General features: G+C 53.7%; 1 protein-coding gene across 1 annotated transcript; it reads left to right on the forward strand.

Moving 5' to 3' along the window:
- The first annotated feature begins 1,675 nt into the window (after positions 1–1,675).
- Positions 1,676–16,371, forward strand: PLEKHG6 (pleckstrin homology and RhoGEF domain containing G6). The gene is made up of 15 exons (XM_039218399.1): positions 1,676–1,813; positions 3,099–3,254; positions 3,795–3,959; positions 4,297–4,392; positions 4,680–4,730; positions 5,093–5,242; positions 6,146–6,256; positions 6,402–6,551; positions 7,003–7,140; positions 7,446–7,565; positions 7,914–8,046; positions 8,164–8,279; positions 14,478–14,623; positions 15,265–15,960; positions 16,155–16,371. The coding sequence occupies exons 1-15, from the start codon at positions 1,676–1,678 to the stop codon at positions 16,162–16,164; spliced, it is 2,376 nt and encodes a 791-aa protein (XP_039074330.1). The 3' UTR covers positions 16,165–16,371.
- Positions 16,372–16,400: the final 29 nt, after the last annotated feature.

The raw sequence follows: 16,400 nt of genomic DNA on the forward strand, positions 1-16,400 counted from the left end.
CCGGCCAGGTAGCAGGTGAGTTCAGGTGAGAAGCAGGGAGGGGAGGAGGGTGCTGCGCAGTGAGCTCTCCTTGCCCGCGGAGAGTGGTGGCTGCGTCCCTGGCACGACACCCTCTGTCTCCAGGGCCCCGCGGGCGCCCGCGCGGCACAGCCGGTCCGGAGCCCGCGGTGAGAGGGCGGTGCCAGCCCGCGTCCCCGCCCCTCTCCCTCCACCTTCACTCCCGGCCCTGTGCTGCCCCGGTCCCGCGGGCCGCTCGGTCCCAGACCCAGGCCTGGCAGCGGGGTTGGCATTGCCGGGGCAGCCGTCGGCGACTGGGAGCCCCGGAGGCGGGGGCCGACAGCGCGGGACACCTGCGAGCACAGGTGAGCTGCTGCGAGTAGGGGAGGACGGGGGCGGGGCGGGCTGGGGGCAGCGGGGCCGAGGGCGGGGGCGCGGGGGCGAGAGCGGAAGGGAAGCCGGCGTCAGAGCCCGATAAGGGGTAGGGAGAGAGAGAGAGAGAGAGAGAGAGAGAGAGAGAGAGGCAGCCCTTGAAGAGAGGATTGTTGGGAAGGGTCCTGGAAGACAATGAACTTTTTCCTCCATTGATCATAAATCAGAGAAAAGTTAAGGAGCGGGCCCTCTGAGCGGGCCGGGGCCTCAGGCCCATCTGGAGAGGTACAAGCCGCTACTTAGAAGGCCTTCTCTCCAGGCCCTGCCCACTCAAAGGGTGGGTCCTCTCTCCAGGTTTAGGGGGAAGGGATGAAGCCCCCACCTGGCTCCGGCTCGGCTCTGTGGAGGCGTTCCCAGAGGCTGGGGAGCACCAAACATACCCTCCTGCCCCTTGGCTCTGTCTCTAAGGCCGGAGGTCTCCTCGCTGTCCTCCCTCACCTCCCTGTCTGTGGCCAGGAGGGTCCAGGTGGGGGATGGGCAAACTTTGAATGAAGGGCCGGAGAGTAAGCATTTCAGACTTGAAGCCCGTAGGAACGGTCCCTGTCACGACTAGCAGGAAAGCAGTGGTAGACATTTGGAAGGGAGTAAATGTGGCTGTGTTCCACTAAACTTTATTTAGGGACCCTGAGATTTGAATTTTGTGTTCTGGAATATTAGTCTTCTTTTGATTTTTTTTTTTCCTGACCATTTAAACATGTGAAAAGCATTCTTAGTTTTCAGGCTGTGCAAAGACAGGAGGCAGGTGGTTCAGTGTTCAGTGCCCCCCAACCCATGTCCCACCTGAAGCTCTTTCCTAGGCTGGGGGTGGTGGCTAAGTGCAAAGGAAATACCCCCCCAGGAAGGGGACATCCAGGAAGCCTGGGCACCTGCCTATGGCCCTTGCTCCCAGCCACTCAGGACTACAGCGTCCTTTGAGGCAGGTGAGGAAGCCTGTACCCCAAATGTGCATACATGTGAAGGAGGAGACGTAGCTCCAAGGGACCTTCCACCCAGCATGTGGGCTCATACCCAACTCCACCAGGTCACGGATGGGCAGCTAGGCTCCCCCAGTAAGTGACAAGCTCTTGTTCCTTCCTCCCCCACTCCATCATCTTTCCCTCCTCCCTCCCTTGATCTCCATCCTGGCACCACCGACTGATCAAGGCTGACCTTCCCATTTCTCTGTTTTCTCCGTGCAGCCTCAGGGGACCCTTTTCTCCTGGACATTGAAGCTATGACCCTTCCGAGGTGACCCAGGAGAGAAGAGATGCAGACGTTTGCTCTTCCAGATGAGGGTCCCCTCCAAGGACTTGTGGCCTCCCGCATTGAGACTTACGGGGGCCGGCATCGGGCCACCACCCAGAGTTCTGCTGGCAGTCTCTATCCCCGAGGTGGCCCCGTGCCGGTGAGCCCAGGCTGCCCCCAAAGTGACCTGGGTGGGGCAGAAGGAGGATACCAAGGCTTTCAAGTCTTGTAGGCTCATGGGCTGCTCTAGTCCTATCCCTCACCCCTACCTTCTTTCTTGGCTTGTGAGGGAGAGGAGGGCAGGGTTGGGCCAGGCTCTCAGGACTCCACACCCATCCCAGGCAGATGCGGCAGTTGAGGCAAAGAGCCAGGGGAAGCCAGGTCCTCAGAAGAGGTGCTGTTAGACAGGTCTGAGGCATGGGGGGGGGGGGCCGGCGGGGAGTGGCATGTATCCACCCTTAGGGTTGGTGCCTCCCAGACCCCCACCTCTACCTGGGAGGAGCCTGTGGGCTCCCTGAGACCAGCTCCCTCTGAGTCAGCAGTGAAGGAAGAGCAAAGGTTCTGGGTGTCCCTACTCTGCAAGCAGGGAGGGGTGCGGGGGCCTCCCTGGGCTTCACCACGTTCCTCCCTCCTGGCCTGCCTCAAATCCTGACCAAGAAAAGGAATGTAGAGGCCAAGCAGTCTTTCCCTCAGCCTCCAAGCTACCCTTTACCTTGAGAACAGTTCTGCTTCCAGCTGGGGTATCCCCTGCCGTACTGGAAGAGGATTTGGCCCTGGGAGACAGGGAGGATGGCTGGGGACTCTCCCAGCTGAGGGCAGGAAGGGAGACTAGGAAGTTTGCGGTGTCAGTCAGGCCACAGGCAGATCAAGGAATGTGACCAGGCCTGCCGGGGAGGAGACTTGTGGCCACTCCATCTCAATCTCACATGCAGAAGGGCAGCCACTCCCAGCTGGAAAGGACACGGGCTGCATGCCCCTGGGGAGGAGGCCGCACATGTGTGTTCCCTCATCCCCACGTGTGAGGGAAGCCGCGAGGGACCCAGAATGCAGTGCGCGCTGCGCTGTGCATGCAAGCCCCGGGTCCAGGAAGCGCGCCTGTAAGTGGGCAGATCCCTGGGGGACACACACACCAGAGCCCAGGCGTGTAGGTACCTGTGCGCCTGCTCTAGCGGGGGCCCCCACTTCTGCCCCTGGGCCCACTGGGGGAACCAAGTTGGCATGCCCCTGCCCAGCTCCGCTCAGCCTCCCTGGCAGCAGCTGCTGTGACTCAGGGCAGGAGTGGCTCACCTCAAACTGGTTTGAGGGGCAAGGTGAGCCCTCCTCCCCACCCCACTGCAGCGGTAGGGGACACCATCTGGAGGCAAGCCCGGCCCCCCAGTACCACTCCAGGACTTCTGGGAAAAGGGAGGGCCCTCTAAGAACTTACCCTGTTCCTCCTCCACCAGTATCCCGGGCACCGACGCCTCCAAGGCTATGTCCCCTTTGCCAAGGGCTCCAGCCAAGTCCGAGGCCTGTCTCCCCTAAAGCTGCGAGAGCCAGAGCATGAGAAGAGGCATGGAGGCCTTTTAGGGGCTGTCCCCCCACACTCCCCCAAACTCAAGGTAAGGGGCCTCTCTTCTCCCAGCCCCATGCTCACAGCCTCTGCAGATGGTCAGGGCCAAGAGCATGGCCAGAGAAGTGGGTTCGGTTCTGTCCAGAGACCCTACCGAAGGTGCATCTCCAAGCCATGCTGCCTCTTAAAAATGTCCATTTTAGAGGCAAATGTCAATGTTGCCAGAGACCACTGGTTCCCTAGTCCCATCTGGTCTCCACCTGCGGTCCCTCTGCAGGGTTTCTGCCTCAGAAGAGCCCTACAAAGTATCCTTCCGGTCAGAGGGCCTAGGTCAGACCCCTCCATCAGGCACCTTTCTGCAAACCAAGGTGCGTCTCCATCCGTGTTCCAGCAATGCTCTTTCACCAGCCAGGGTCAGCTGTGACCCCCAGGCCTCTGTGTCCCCACTCACAGTGCTGCTTGCACTTGTCCCATTCTCAGACACAAACACACACGTGCCTGTGCACATGCGTGCACATAGCCCTCCCCAGGCCGGGCGTCTGGGTGCCCAGGACATGGCCAGGACTGGTTCCCTTCTCGGCTCTCCCAGGAAGTCACCAAGGCCCGACAACTGGAGATGAGGCTGCATACATTCAGCATGTTTGGGATGCCCCGCCTGCCCCCTGAGGACCGTCGGCACTGGGAGATAGGAGAGGGTAGTGACAATGGCCTTGGCATTGAGAAGTCCTGGAAGGAGCTGGTGCCTGGACACAAGGTAGGCCCTGTGGTGTCACAGACGTACACATACATACCTCCTCTGCCCTAGAAGAGGAAAAGGCCTTGGAAAGTGGGGTCACGTGGGGAAGGGAAAGCGTTTGGAGACATCTTGTTCTGGGTTCTACTCCTGGGTCTACCACATACTAGTGAGACCTTGCTCGAGACTCTAAATCTCTCTGAGCCTCAGTTGGTTCATCTGTCAAATGGGGATAATACCACCTATACACTTGAGGACTAAAAGGTCATCTACAAAGTAGATCTAGTAGCATTGAACAAATAACAGCTGCTGTTCTTGTCATCATTCCCCAACTGAACGAGCGCTGTCCCCACTCCAGGAGATGAGCCGGGGGCTTTGCCACCAACAGGAAGCACTGTGGGAGCTGCTGACCACTGAGCTGACCTATGTTCGGAAGCTCAAGATCATGACTGATGTGAGCTGCCCCCAGCTCCAGCCCAGGCCCCCACCTCAGCCATTTACCCATCTCCCTTGCATTATCCCCCATTCCTCCAGGCCAAAAAGGGAGGACCATGGCAGGGGGTGGGGGGAAGGTGGTGGGGACAGGCAAGCAAGATATCCCCCTCATTGGACACCTGCCTGGGATCTTGGGAAGCAGGTTAATCGTGGTAAATCTGAGCATAGAGACACATCAGAGGGCTAGGCTGGGGTCCCAAGAGGTAGAGATCAGGTGCTGAGACCCTTGTCTTTCCCTGAATCCAGCTCCTGGCCGCCGGCCTGCTGAACTTGCAGCGAGTAGGGCTCCTGACCGAGGTGAGTGGGCGCTCTGGAGGACCCACCACACCCCAAGCCCTGAGCCCACAGAGTGGGAGTGGGCTCCCAGAGAGCCCCACAGGCTGCTGTGACCTAATTCCCATGGACCTGTTTTCTAGAACACCCCCTGCCCTCCCTCCTCCCTCCCTTCCTGCTCTTGACCCCAAGCAGGCTGGCCTCTGCTCTTTTCCGGTGCTCAGCACAGCAGAGCCAGCGTGCCACAGAGGTAAAAGGGAAAGCCGCAGCCCCTCAGATCTCTCAGCTCCCCTGCAAGTTTCATCCAAGCTTATGGTTCCTCACGTGTCCACTGCCCGTGCTGCCACTTGCCAAGGCTTGTGGCTAAGCTCTGCTCCCTCTTCCAGGTTTCAGCCGAGACCCTGTTTGGAAATGTCCCCAGCCTGATTCGAGTCCACAAGAAATTTTGGGAGGAGGTGCTGGGGCCCACCCTGAGGGAGGCTCGAGCCTCAGGCCAGCCTCTGGACCCTGTCAGCCTGCAAGATGGCTTCTTGACGGTGAGGCATGGCGAAGGGCCCCGTCTGGCTGGGCAGGCCTGGGAGAGCCCAGAGAGGACCTGCCCACAGGGCCTGCCTGGGCCGCTCAAACCCATCTGTGAGTTGAGAGAGTCTGAGGGGACCCCCCCCACCCCCAGAATATCACCTCACCTCCTGCCCTTCATTCCACAGGTACCACCTCTGTCTCAAAAGCTCTTTGGTCTTTTGGTGACTCTTTTGAAATGAAATGCAGCTACCTCAGGGAAGGGTTCCACCAAATCTCTTAACTATAAAATCTTACTTCTTGGCCGGAGAGCCTTTGATAAACAGCTGCGAGAAGAATGGGGCCGAAGCAAGGCGTCCCCTAGGCAACTGGGGGAGGGTGTGTAAAAGGCCACAGGGCACCCAGAGCATGGAGAAATGCAAGAAAGCCAGAGGCCTGGGGTCAGACTTTCTTCCACAGTTTTACCCAACCAGGAAAATGTGGGCCTTGCAGAGCTGGAATGGGGGACAAGGTGGGGGGACAGTCTCCTGGGAGCCATTGACAACCCGTTCCACAGGAATAGGGCAAGCCTCAGGTCACTACCCACCACCTATGTGAAACGGGAGCTGCCGCGTCCTGAAAACATTCCAGCTGAATTATTGATGATGGGAGAGTCCATCCAGAGCAGCAGGGTACAGCAGGGGCTGTGCATGGGAGATCAGAGAGCGGCCGTGGGTCTGCCTCCCGGGGCCTCAGTTTCTCCCTGGAGCCCAGAGGGAAGGGCTGGCGGTCATGGGGGAGGGCATCATGGAGGGTAGGGACTGGCATGAGCTGGACTAAGGGTCAGTAGGAGGCTCCCTCCCCCATCCATGCTCCCCGTGCTCTGCTGCTGGATCCTGTATTTCACGACCGTCCCCTGCCTGCCCGTATCTGTCCCTCAGTTCAGCCAGAGATTCCAGCCCTATGTCCAGTACTGCCTGCAAGTGAAGCGGACCATGGCTTATGCCCGGGAGCAGCAAGACAACAACCCTCTCTTCAATTCCTTTGTGCAGGTGGGAGAGAGGGCTCCTGGGAGGGCGGCTGGGTAGACCTTGGACCACCTGATCATCCCTGTCTCCGGATCTAGCTGAGTCCAGTGCTAGAAAGGGGCAGCAGGGGCCCTCAGACTTCTGACCCCCTGCCCTCCTCTACTGGCAGTGGTGTGAGAAGCACAAGCGCTCCGGGAGGCAGATGCTGGGTGACCTGCTCATCAAGCCCCACCAGCGCATCACCAAGTACCCACTGCTGCTCCAGGCTGTGCTGAAGAGGAGCCCTGAGGCACGTGCCCAAGAGGGCCTGAGTGCCATGGTAGGTGGCCTGACAGGGTCATGCCCTCGGGAGCTGGGGGCTGGTGTGTGGGAACTGACTTCCAGGAGCTCTTAAGGCCCTTTTTTTTTTTTTAATGTTTTATTTATTTTTGAGAGAGAGAGAGAGACAGCGTGAGTAGGGGAGGGTCAGAGAGAGAGGTAGTCACAGAATCCAAAGACAGGCCCCAGGCTCTGAGCCAGCTGTCAGCACAGAACCCAACGCAGGGCTCGAACCCACGAACCATGAGATCATGACCTGAGCCAAAGTCGGATGCTCAACCGACTGAGCCACCCAGGCGCCCCTAGGAGCTCTTCAGGCTCTTAAGGGTCTCTTCCCTCATATGTATGTAGCAGTGTGGCACCAACTGGCCACTTGCATTGTCATTGATGGGGTGAGATGTACAGGGTAAGGAGCTGAGCTGTCCTTCTTCCACACCCCGCCCATCACCTAGATTGCTGCTGTGGAGTCATTCCTGCGATACATCAATAAACAGGTGCGCCAAGGGGAAGAGCAGGAGAGCTTGGTGGCTGCAGCCCAACGCATTGGGCCCTACGAAGTGCTGGAGCCTTCCAGTGAGGAGGTGGAGAAGGTAAGGGAGGGCAGGGGGTTAGGGGGCTCAGCAAAAGCAAGGTCCCCAGGGAAAAAGATGAAGCAGAGGCCTGGGGGCTAAGGGGCAGAGGTGGCGCAGAGGGCCTGTGCCCGCTATTCCTTCCCCATGAGGAGGGTCTAAGGGTCAGAGTTCTAAAGAATGAAATTACTGGATTCTTCCTCCCCCTCTAAGAAGGTAAGGATGAGAAGAGAAGGCGCTGGTGACAGAACAAAGAACCACAGTGGCTGGGAGGGGGAGGCAGCCCTGCCCAACCCTGTTTACCCTCTCCGCCCTGTGTCCCTCAGAACCTGCGTCCATTCTGCACCCTGGACCTGATGTCGCCCGTGCTGGGGGTTGCTCCTGAACACACCAGGCAGCTCCTGCTGGAGGGGCCCGTGCGAGTGAAGGAGGGGCGAGAAGGGAAGGTGAGGGGCTATGGGGAAGACTGGAGAAGATGGAAGGTAGACTGAAGAGAAGGGAGGGATGCCAGGAGACAGGATCAGAGTCAGAAAAACTGGAAATGGGCAAAGAGATGTTTGTGTGTCTGTGTGTGGCTAAGCTCTGGTGGTTTGTATGCCCCTGAGTCAGCCTATAAAGCAGAAGGTGGGACCAAAGTGACACCCCTTCCAGCTCTCGCATTCCACGGTTGTGTACCTGTCCCTGGTGCACGTGTGCGCCCATGCACGCACACTGTGCAGGAGCCCCGCCCCGTGTCCCACCCTTCCCTTACTCCAGCTGACACCTTGTCTCTTTCTCCTCCACACGCCTCCCAGCTGGACGTGCACCTGTTCCTCTTCTCTGACGTGCTGCTGGTGACCAAGCCCCAACGCAAGGCAGACAGAGCCAAGATCATTCGTCCCCCACTCATGCTGGAGAGGCTTGTGTGCCGACCACTCCGAGACCCTAGTACGTCTGTCCTGCGGGGACCTTTCCCTTCTCCTTTGCTCTTGGCAAGGGGAAGGAGCAGTCAGGGTAGGGATCAAATATGGTCCAGCCCTTTAGCAGACCTTCTCCTCCACCCAGACAGCTTCCTGGTGATCCATCTCACTGAATTCCAGTGTGTCTCGAGTGCCCTCACTGTGCACTGTCCCAATGCTACAGACTGCGCCCGGTGGCTAGAGAAGACCCAGCAGGCGCAGGTATGTGAAAGCCGGGGCGGCGGGGGGGGGTCCCTCAGAGGTCAGAAACGGGAGCACAAGAGGGAGGAGGAAGAGAAAGAGGCTGGGGTGGGTGCAGGTTCAGCCTGGTTCAGGCCCTCCAGAGGGAGACATAGTCTTGACCATCCACAAGAGCATGAAAGGAAGCCTTTGGCCAGCTACTGTGCTAGTCACTGGGAGAGCCCAAGACAGCATCCCCTAAAGGCTTTTTTACCCGGAAACCATGATCTTCTGAACTTCATCTTCCATTCGGCATTAACGGAGCACTTGCTGGGTGCAGGCCCTAGCTGGGTGCTAGGGAATCAGAAAAGAATAAAACGCCACTCCTCCCCTTGGGATATGCACTGCAGCGTAGCTAGGCAAATTAATATGCAAATAATAGAAACATGTACACAGAATGGAACTATGACCGAGAAGGGAGTAATTCATTCCGTCTGGTGGGCTGATGGGAAAAGGGGAAGTCTGCTGAGATACCTTCACGGAGAGGCTATTGTCTGAGCACTGACTGGGGGGGGTGAGTTCATGAGGGCAAGGATGGGAAGTAAATGTAGTCCAAATGGAGAAGCAGATTGTGCAGATGTGGGAAACGTGAAACTGTGTGTTGAGAGAACCACTGGCCTAATAGTTGATATTACCAGGACATAAAGTCCAAGGGCAGGCATGGTGGCAGAGAGGCTAGGGGCTAGGTACTACCAGATCATGTCTACTACTGGATGCTACACTAAGGAACTCTGTCCCATAGATGACAAGGATTGAAAGAAGGTGTTTAACAGGAAAGATTTATGTGTTAAAAGCTAGAGGAATTCAAAAGTCCAAATGGAGCTGTACTGGTTACCATAAACTTAATAGCTTAAAGCAATAGAAACATATTCTCCCACATCTCCGTAAGCCAGAGGTTGGTTGCCTCTTCCAGCTTCTGGTAGCTTCAGGTGTTCCTTAGCTCATGACTGCCTCACTCTAATCTCTGCTTCTGTCTTCATGTGGCCTTCCTCTCTGTGTGTCTCTCTGTACAAATCTCCCTCTCCTGTCTCTTATACAGACACCAGTCATTAGATTTAAAGCCCACCCTAAATCCAGGATGATCTCATCTCAAGATCCTTAACTGAAGATCTTTGCACATCTGAAAATAAAGTCACATTTACAAGTTCTGGGGGTGAGGACCTAGATATATCTTTCTGGGGCCACTAGTCAATCCACCATAGGAGCAGAGTGGCCAAAGAGTAAAGATTTGAATTGGTCTTTTAAAGATGGGGAAAACCATGAGCAGAAGAATCAAGGGAGCAATTGGGTTAGATTATTTTAGGAACAGTGACCATGTCTAAGTCTGAGCCAGGGTTTGTGTGAGCAAGTGACGAGAGGCCAGGTTCTACAGGACCTCAAGAGCTACTGAAGAGGGTAGATGGGACAAGGTTGAATTGAATTGGGTTGACAAGAGAGAGCCACCATAGATTCGTGAGCAAGGGAATGCCATGGTGAAATCAATGTGTTTATCTTGAATTGACAGCTGACAGTGTGATAAGTGGGCTGGAGGAGGGAGAGATTGGTGGCAGGAGATTTACTGTACTAGTTTGGGTGGGAAATATTGAGGTTTAGTGTCATGTTCTTAGGGACATATTGCAAGAAAGGGGGGACATGGGGAGGGAATGTTAGAGAAAGGAGCTGAAGAAGAAGGAAGAGAAAGGTGAGCATTAGGGAGACTGTGATTAAAAACCTATACTGAATGCAAGAAAATCCAGGTTCAGACACCAGTTCTACCTCTTCCTAGGCTGGGTGGCCTTAGGTGAGTTATGTGGTCCCCTGAGCTTCTATTTCTTCACCTAAAAAATGGACATAAATAATGGCAGTCCTTGCCTCAAAGAAAAGAGCCAAAGAAATCATTCTGATTAAGCAGGTAGCATGCCACCAGCTCTACGTAAATGCTCCCTAATGCAGGTTACAGGTTAGGGAGGACAAAGGATGATTTCCAATGGATGATTTCCCCCTTTGAAAGACAGCTTTGGCAGCTCCCTCTGAGTGAAATGAAATCAATACAAAGAGAGAAACCTGTTGGGTTAGTTGTTGCTTCCTGGGAGGGGTGGGTCTAGGGTAGTATTCAGTTTTAAACAGAAGAACTTTGAAAATGATATAGTGGGGGATAGCCAAGTGGAGACATCTTAGGACTTCTGGAAAGTATGGAAACTGGGTCCTGGGGTTCAGGTGGGTACACAGGATGAACTATGAAAGTTGCTAAGAGAGTAGATCTTAAAAGTTGTTAGTTAACAGAAGAGAAAAAAATTGTTTCGTAAAACGTATGGTAACAATGTTAACTGGACTTACTGAAGTGATTATTTCATAATATATACAAATGTTGAATCATTACCCTGCACACCTGAAGATAATGTAATATGTCAATTATACCTCAATTACCAAAAAAAAGCATTTTGAACAAAGAAAGAAATCTTAATGTAGACTATTTCTAAAGAATACAACAACCTCATTACTTTTCCAGTTTAAATCACATTAGTGGTTCTCATAGGACTTGCTTAAATGAATAGATAATAATGATTTGTCACTGGCACATTAGGTAATTAGGGCTTCTGGAACTTTTGAAAATGTGTGAAAATAGTCTTGTTCTTTAAATAATTTTAAGCACTCTTCCTGCAATCTTATCTATACTATCATGTCATAATGTGGAGAGCTTATTTAAGAAAAGGAAATCCAGAGGCACCTGGGTGGCTCAGTTGGTTAAGGGTCCGACTTCAGCTCAGGTCATGATCTCACGGTTTGTGGGTTCGAGCCCTGCATCGGGCTCTGTGCTGACAGCTCAGAGCCTGGAGCCTGCTTCAGATTCCGTGTCTCCCTCTCTCTCTGCCCTTCCCCTGCTCATACTGTCTCTCTCTCAGAAATTAAAAAAAAAAAAAAAAGTAAAGAAAGGAAAAGGAAATCCAGAACTTAGTCTCTGTTTTAATAGTGTATTAAAAGCTATAAATTAGGAGAGTAAAAAGTCAATATCAGGATTTTGCCATTTAAAAAAAGACATGAAATAAGAATGAAAGACAGATCTTGTGTCTTTCAGCCCTGTAGGACTGCCACTTCCTTAAATACTTAAACAAGCCACAAGGCTCCTCAGGGCACCAGGTGGGGGGCCCTTACTGGAGGCCCTTTCCTTCACCACCCCACTGTCAGAACTTTCTCTTTTTCCTTTGGTTCCTAGTCCCAAGATGACACCCTCCCCCCCACCACCACCTCCCTTTAGAACCCCCAAGGGACCAGTACAAACTATTGGGATTTTATTCAAACTAATTTACCTCTGACAGTCTCACTCTTGGCTAACAGAGGAAAGGAGGTCACTTCTGATACATAACCAAGCTGTGCACAAGTTCCCTGGCCTCCCTTAGCAAAACAAAGAACACTGGAACTGAAATTAGTTTGTCCTGCTATTGTTTCACACCAAATTCTTTAAAAAAACAAAAAACAAACAAACAAAAAAAAAAACCTGCTCTCTGTTGCCATCAGTCTTTGTAAACTGATAAGGGCAGTGGAATACCTATTGACCCCCTTGATAGAGCAACCACCCAAGGATGGGACTATTGCTGCCTTCCCCTCACAGAAATGTAGGTGTAGATTTATCCCCTTCAGGTCTAGCCAGGACAGCTTAAACTTTTAGAAAAAAACAATTAGCTTCTCTAGGGAAGACAGACTAAATCCTGAAATGCCCATGATTAGAGACTAGGAAGAGGAAAAAGGAACCAGTGACAGGAACAGAAAAAGCTGTCAGAGACAGAGGTCCAAAAATGAACAGAGGGAGGCTGAAGCAGGCAACTGAGGTAGTAGCCAGAGTCCAGCTCTCACCTGTTATCTGTGTTCTTGCAGGGGTTATGTCATCTCTCCAAGCCCAGTCCCCATCTGGGAAATGGCAGTGATAGTGGCACTATCATTCAGAAGAGATGGGACAATTATTGTTGCTGCTTGGCATGAGGCCCAGCATTTAATGGGCGCTCCATAAATGTTAGTTATTATCATTAGAAGAAAGAGGTGGTCAGTGGCGCCTGGGCAGGACTGGGTGTTGACTAGGGAAAGACCTCACAGCTGCTGCTCAGAGTTTGTGGGCACTTTGGAGATCTGTCCACTTGGGGAACTTTGGGAGGAGCAGATGAATCTAGGAGCAACCCCAGAGGCAGTGGGGAGAAGAGGCGTTTCCTGTGAAGGCTTATGTCCTCCACCAGGGCAAAGAAAGAAGAATCCTGCTGTGGGGGGGTGGGGGGGAGACCTCCTTTCCTCTTCTCAGCTGTGTGGAGGAGCCACATTTTGGCTCAGGCACCAATTTCCTCTTCCCTTCCCAACTTGACTCTTCTTTTCCCCATGCTGAGAAGATCCTCTCAGGGTTGCTGGAAAGGCTTTGGGGTGTCTGGGGGGAACCTCAAACAGCCCCATTCTCTGAGGCCTCAAGTCCCCTCCCTCCCTGCTTTTTCCTAGGGTTGGGCCAGGGGCAAGTTTAGTGGAGATATTTGTATTAGATTTTCCTTGCAAACCCCACCCCTTCCTCCCAGTTCTTTCCTTCTACACACCATCCTATACTGGACTTCCCAAACACTCCATTGAACTTGGATCATGTAGGGCCAAGGGCATGGCATCTCAGCCCAACATGCAAGCTGCTCCAGTTCCACCCAGGCCCCAAGAACAACCCCGCCCACCACTTTCTTGTTCCATCCCACACTGGAGATGAAGGAGGAGGTCATAGGACCTGGCCCTGGTGTGCTGGTTCTCTGAACCCAGGTACCATCATGCTTTGCTTTGGTCAACTGACTAGTCTCATGAAACTGTTAGGAATCTTTGCAGTGCTTTGTCACTTATGAGACTGAGAGACTGGAGAGCCAGAGAAAGGAAACTTGCAATATAAACCTGATGTTATTTTCCTATCCCTATTCATCCATTTCTCCAACCTGTCTATTGTCCTGACCCAAGCTACCCCCTGTGTTTCTGGAGAGGCTTTGGGAAGGTCCAGGTGTCCAAGAGTTGCTGGTTCAGATACCTAAGCTGGGAAGATAATCAAAATATTTAACAACCAGTATGGCCTGGCCATCATCCAATCAGAGTGGAGCATCTTGGGGGGTGGGGAATGCGCTACAGGTCCCCTCCTGTGCCACATGTTATCGCTGGATCTTGAAGGATAGGGCAGTCCTAGGATAGGGAGGCAGGAGGCTTGGACAGCAGCCCTTTGCTTACCAGCATGGAAGTACTCCAATATTTTAACAATGATATGGCCATACCAGTGAGTACTGGTATCAGCACTGCCCAGAGCTGCCTCCCTTTGGCCCAGCCTCTGCCTTCAGCCTCTCTGTGCCTTTCCTCCCCCTCCCCAAGCAAATGTCCTTTAGCAACTCTACCCTTTAAGGCTGCCCTTCAAAGTCAATGTAGTTCCTGAACCAGGACTCAAAGAGAAGGCCCAGTCCCAGTTACGCTTTCCTTCTCGTGGGACCATGAGCAAGTCCCTGTGTCTCTCTAAATCCTGTCCTCTCATCTGTAAAAATGGGCTAATATACATGCTTTCCAACTACAGGGTGATGGTATGTATCAAATGATCACATGCATGTGGAGGCGCCCTGTAAGGTGCTTCTCAGATGTCACTATTTTATTCTGAGGACGCCTGTGAGGGAAGAAGACAGAAAATAACAGTGTATCCTCTCTCCATTCCTCTCGGGAAGGTCTTGCTTTCATCTCTGAAGGACAGCAAAGGACAAAGCCTGACCCTGCCCTCCTGGTGGCAGAAGAAGGGGTAACTTGAGGGCCCATCACTATTGAGAACACTTCTACCACCATCACTATCTATCAGGGAGGGCTTCCTGAAGGAGAGAACAGATTGGATAGATGGTTTGCCAAGGGGACATGAAAAGCAGGAAGAACCACACAAGCAGGAAAGGGGCCTTCTGTTCACCCCACCCACCCCCAGAGCCAGCTCGAGAGTTCAAATCCTAGCTCCATCCCACTGTCTTTTGCTTCATGACCTTGGCAGTTACTTATCCCAAGTATTCATTTTTCCCTATTAAAGTAGGAGTAACAAATAATATCTGCCTCATAAGCTTGATAATCTGTTCAGAAGCTGTGGAGATTAAATGAAATTATGTAAAACACTTAGCACATGCATGGCGTACAGCAAGTCTGAATAAATGAGAGCTCTTAATGAAACTATGCCCACCCCAGGTCACCCTGCAAAGGCTGAAGACAGAAGAGTATGTCCAACAGAAGAGGGAGCTCCTGGCTCTCTATCGGGACCAGGAGCAGGAGGCCCCAGGCACCAGGCCCTCCTCACCTTCCCCGGAAGGCTCTCAGAGCAGCGCAGAGGGGAGGTAAGACCCCCAGGGACCACAAGTCTCTCAAAGCAGTGGGGCTGCAGGCAGGGAGAAGACAGGAACCCACAGAGCAGAGAAATGGCAACAGAGCTTCTGGGGACATTGGGAATAGAGGAACCCAGGCTACGGGTCGGAATAGAACAGGTTGGCACCAGTCAACAGTTGCCAGGGTGAAGGAAACAGACAAGAGATGTAAGCTCCTTGAGAGGAGCAGGCTCCCCAGGCCGGGGATGGAGAGTGAAAGCCAGTGTGGATTTGCAGAATGTCGCAGCTGCAAGGATCCAGTGAGTCCAGATCCCCAGGTTCATTCACAGTAACACAGCTGTTCAGCAGCGTGGTTAAGGAGAAAAAAGATCCATCACTGAAGGATCACCTCAGGGGAGCTCAGGAACCTTTCAGCAAATACCTGAGCACCTGCTTGATACAAAGTCCTGGCCCAAGTGCTGTGGCTAAAATGCCTTAGGAACTTACAGTCTAGGCAGCAAGATGAGAAACTAATCATGCAGTGTAAAGGTGACACCAAAGTAAGTTTGGAGGAGGAGCCATTTCTGGATAGAAGGATCAAGGGAAATTTCCTGAACTTGAACTTGATCCCTCAGCACTGGACTCTGATCATTTACTATTACTATCAATTGCAGGACTTCTGAGTTCTCAACCATCATCCCCCAGCTGGTGGTGACAGTAGACACAGATGAGGAGTCTCCGTTGGGACCAGATGATACTTCAGACTCTGGCTACGGGACCCTGATCCCAGACTCCCCCAAGGGGCCCCACTCTGTGAGCCGTCTACGCCCACAGGCCCTGCGGCGTGACCCTCGCCTCACCTTCTCCACCCTGGACCTCCAAGATGTTCCTTTACGGCCTCAGCCTCCTAACCCCCAAGCTCCCCAGCGCCGAAGCGCCCCTGAACTGCCAGAGGAAGGTATCTGGAGAGGAAGCACCCTTCCCAGGAGAGACCCACCTACCTGGTCTGAGGAGGAAGATGAGACCTCCGTAGTCGGGAATGTGGTAGCAGAAACGCTGCAAAGGGCCCGACTTCGGGGACAGCTCGCCCCATCCCCGACCCACTCTGACTCTGCTGGGGAAAGCCCCTGGGAGTCCTCAGGGGATGAGGAAGAGGGGCCCCTCTTCCTGAGACCTGACTGCACCCCCTCCCCCCACCCTCTCCGGGCTGAGGACATGCTCAGAGAGATCCGGGAAGAACTGGCCAGCCAAAGGATTGAGGGCGTCCCGGAGCCTGGGAGGAACAGCAAGCCTCCGAAGCTGACCCGGGTCCAACTGCAGAGAATGCGCGGGCCCCGCATCATACAGCTGGACACCCCCCTGTCCACATCGTAAGTGCAGAAGGGAGGGTGGCCTGGGAGGAGGTGGAGAAGCCAGTATGGAGTGAGAGGGGTCCCAGAGACGTCGGTCGGGACAGAGTATAGAAGGAGGGCAATACCGGAGCAGGGGCCATGGCAAGGGGGTACTTAGCCTCACTCTTCAGCCCACATCTACTTTGCCTAACACTCACCTCCTTTCTTTTCAGAGAGGTGTGAGGAACACTCAGGACCTCTGGCATTTCTCCCGGAGGAAATCTCTCCCCAAGAGTGCTGGTCACTACCCCACCCCTGTACTCTACCTCAAGGACCACACTTTCCACTAAGAAGCCTGGCCGGGGCACTGTGCCCTTCCTGCTCTGAGGGCTTTGGGATCAAGTGCTGTACATTTTTGTACCATAGACATACCAGAGCCCCACATAAAGTTGTGCATAAAAATGACCGCCTGGTCATTG

The sequence above is a fragment of the Hyaena hyaena genome, unplaced genomic scaffold (assembly GCF_003009895.1).
Source record: "Hyaena hyaena isolate Hyena2069 unplaced genomic scaffold, ASM300989v1 scaffold_760, whole genome shotgun sequence".
Lineage (NCBI taxonomy): Eukaryota > Metazoa > Chordata > Mammalia > Carnivora > Hyaenidae > Hyaena > Hyaena hyaena.

What these genes read in the sequence shown, in the direction of transcription:
- PLEKHG6 (XM_039218399.1), top strand. Translation starts at nt 1,676, where the DNA reads ATGCAGACGTTTGCTCTTCCAGATGAGGGTCCCCTCCAAGGACTTGTG. An exon ending in AAGAGGGCCTGAGTGCCATG is followed by an intron (nt 6,552 to 7,002) that starts GTAGGTGGCCTG and finishes CCCATCACCTAG; the next exon opens with ATTGCTGCTGTGGAGTCATT. An exon ending in AGAAGACCCAGCAGGCGCAG is followed by an intron (nt 8,280 to 14,477) that starts GTATGTGAAAGC and finishes TGCCCACCCCAG; the next exon opens with GTCACCCTGCAAAGGCTGAA.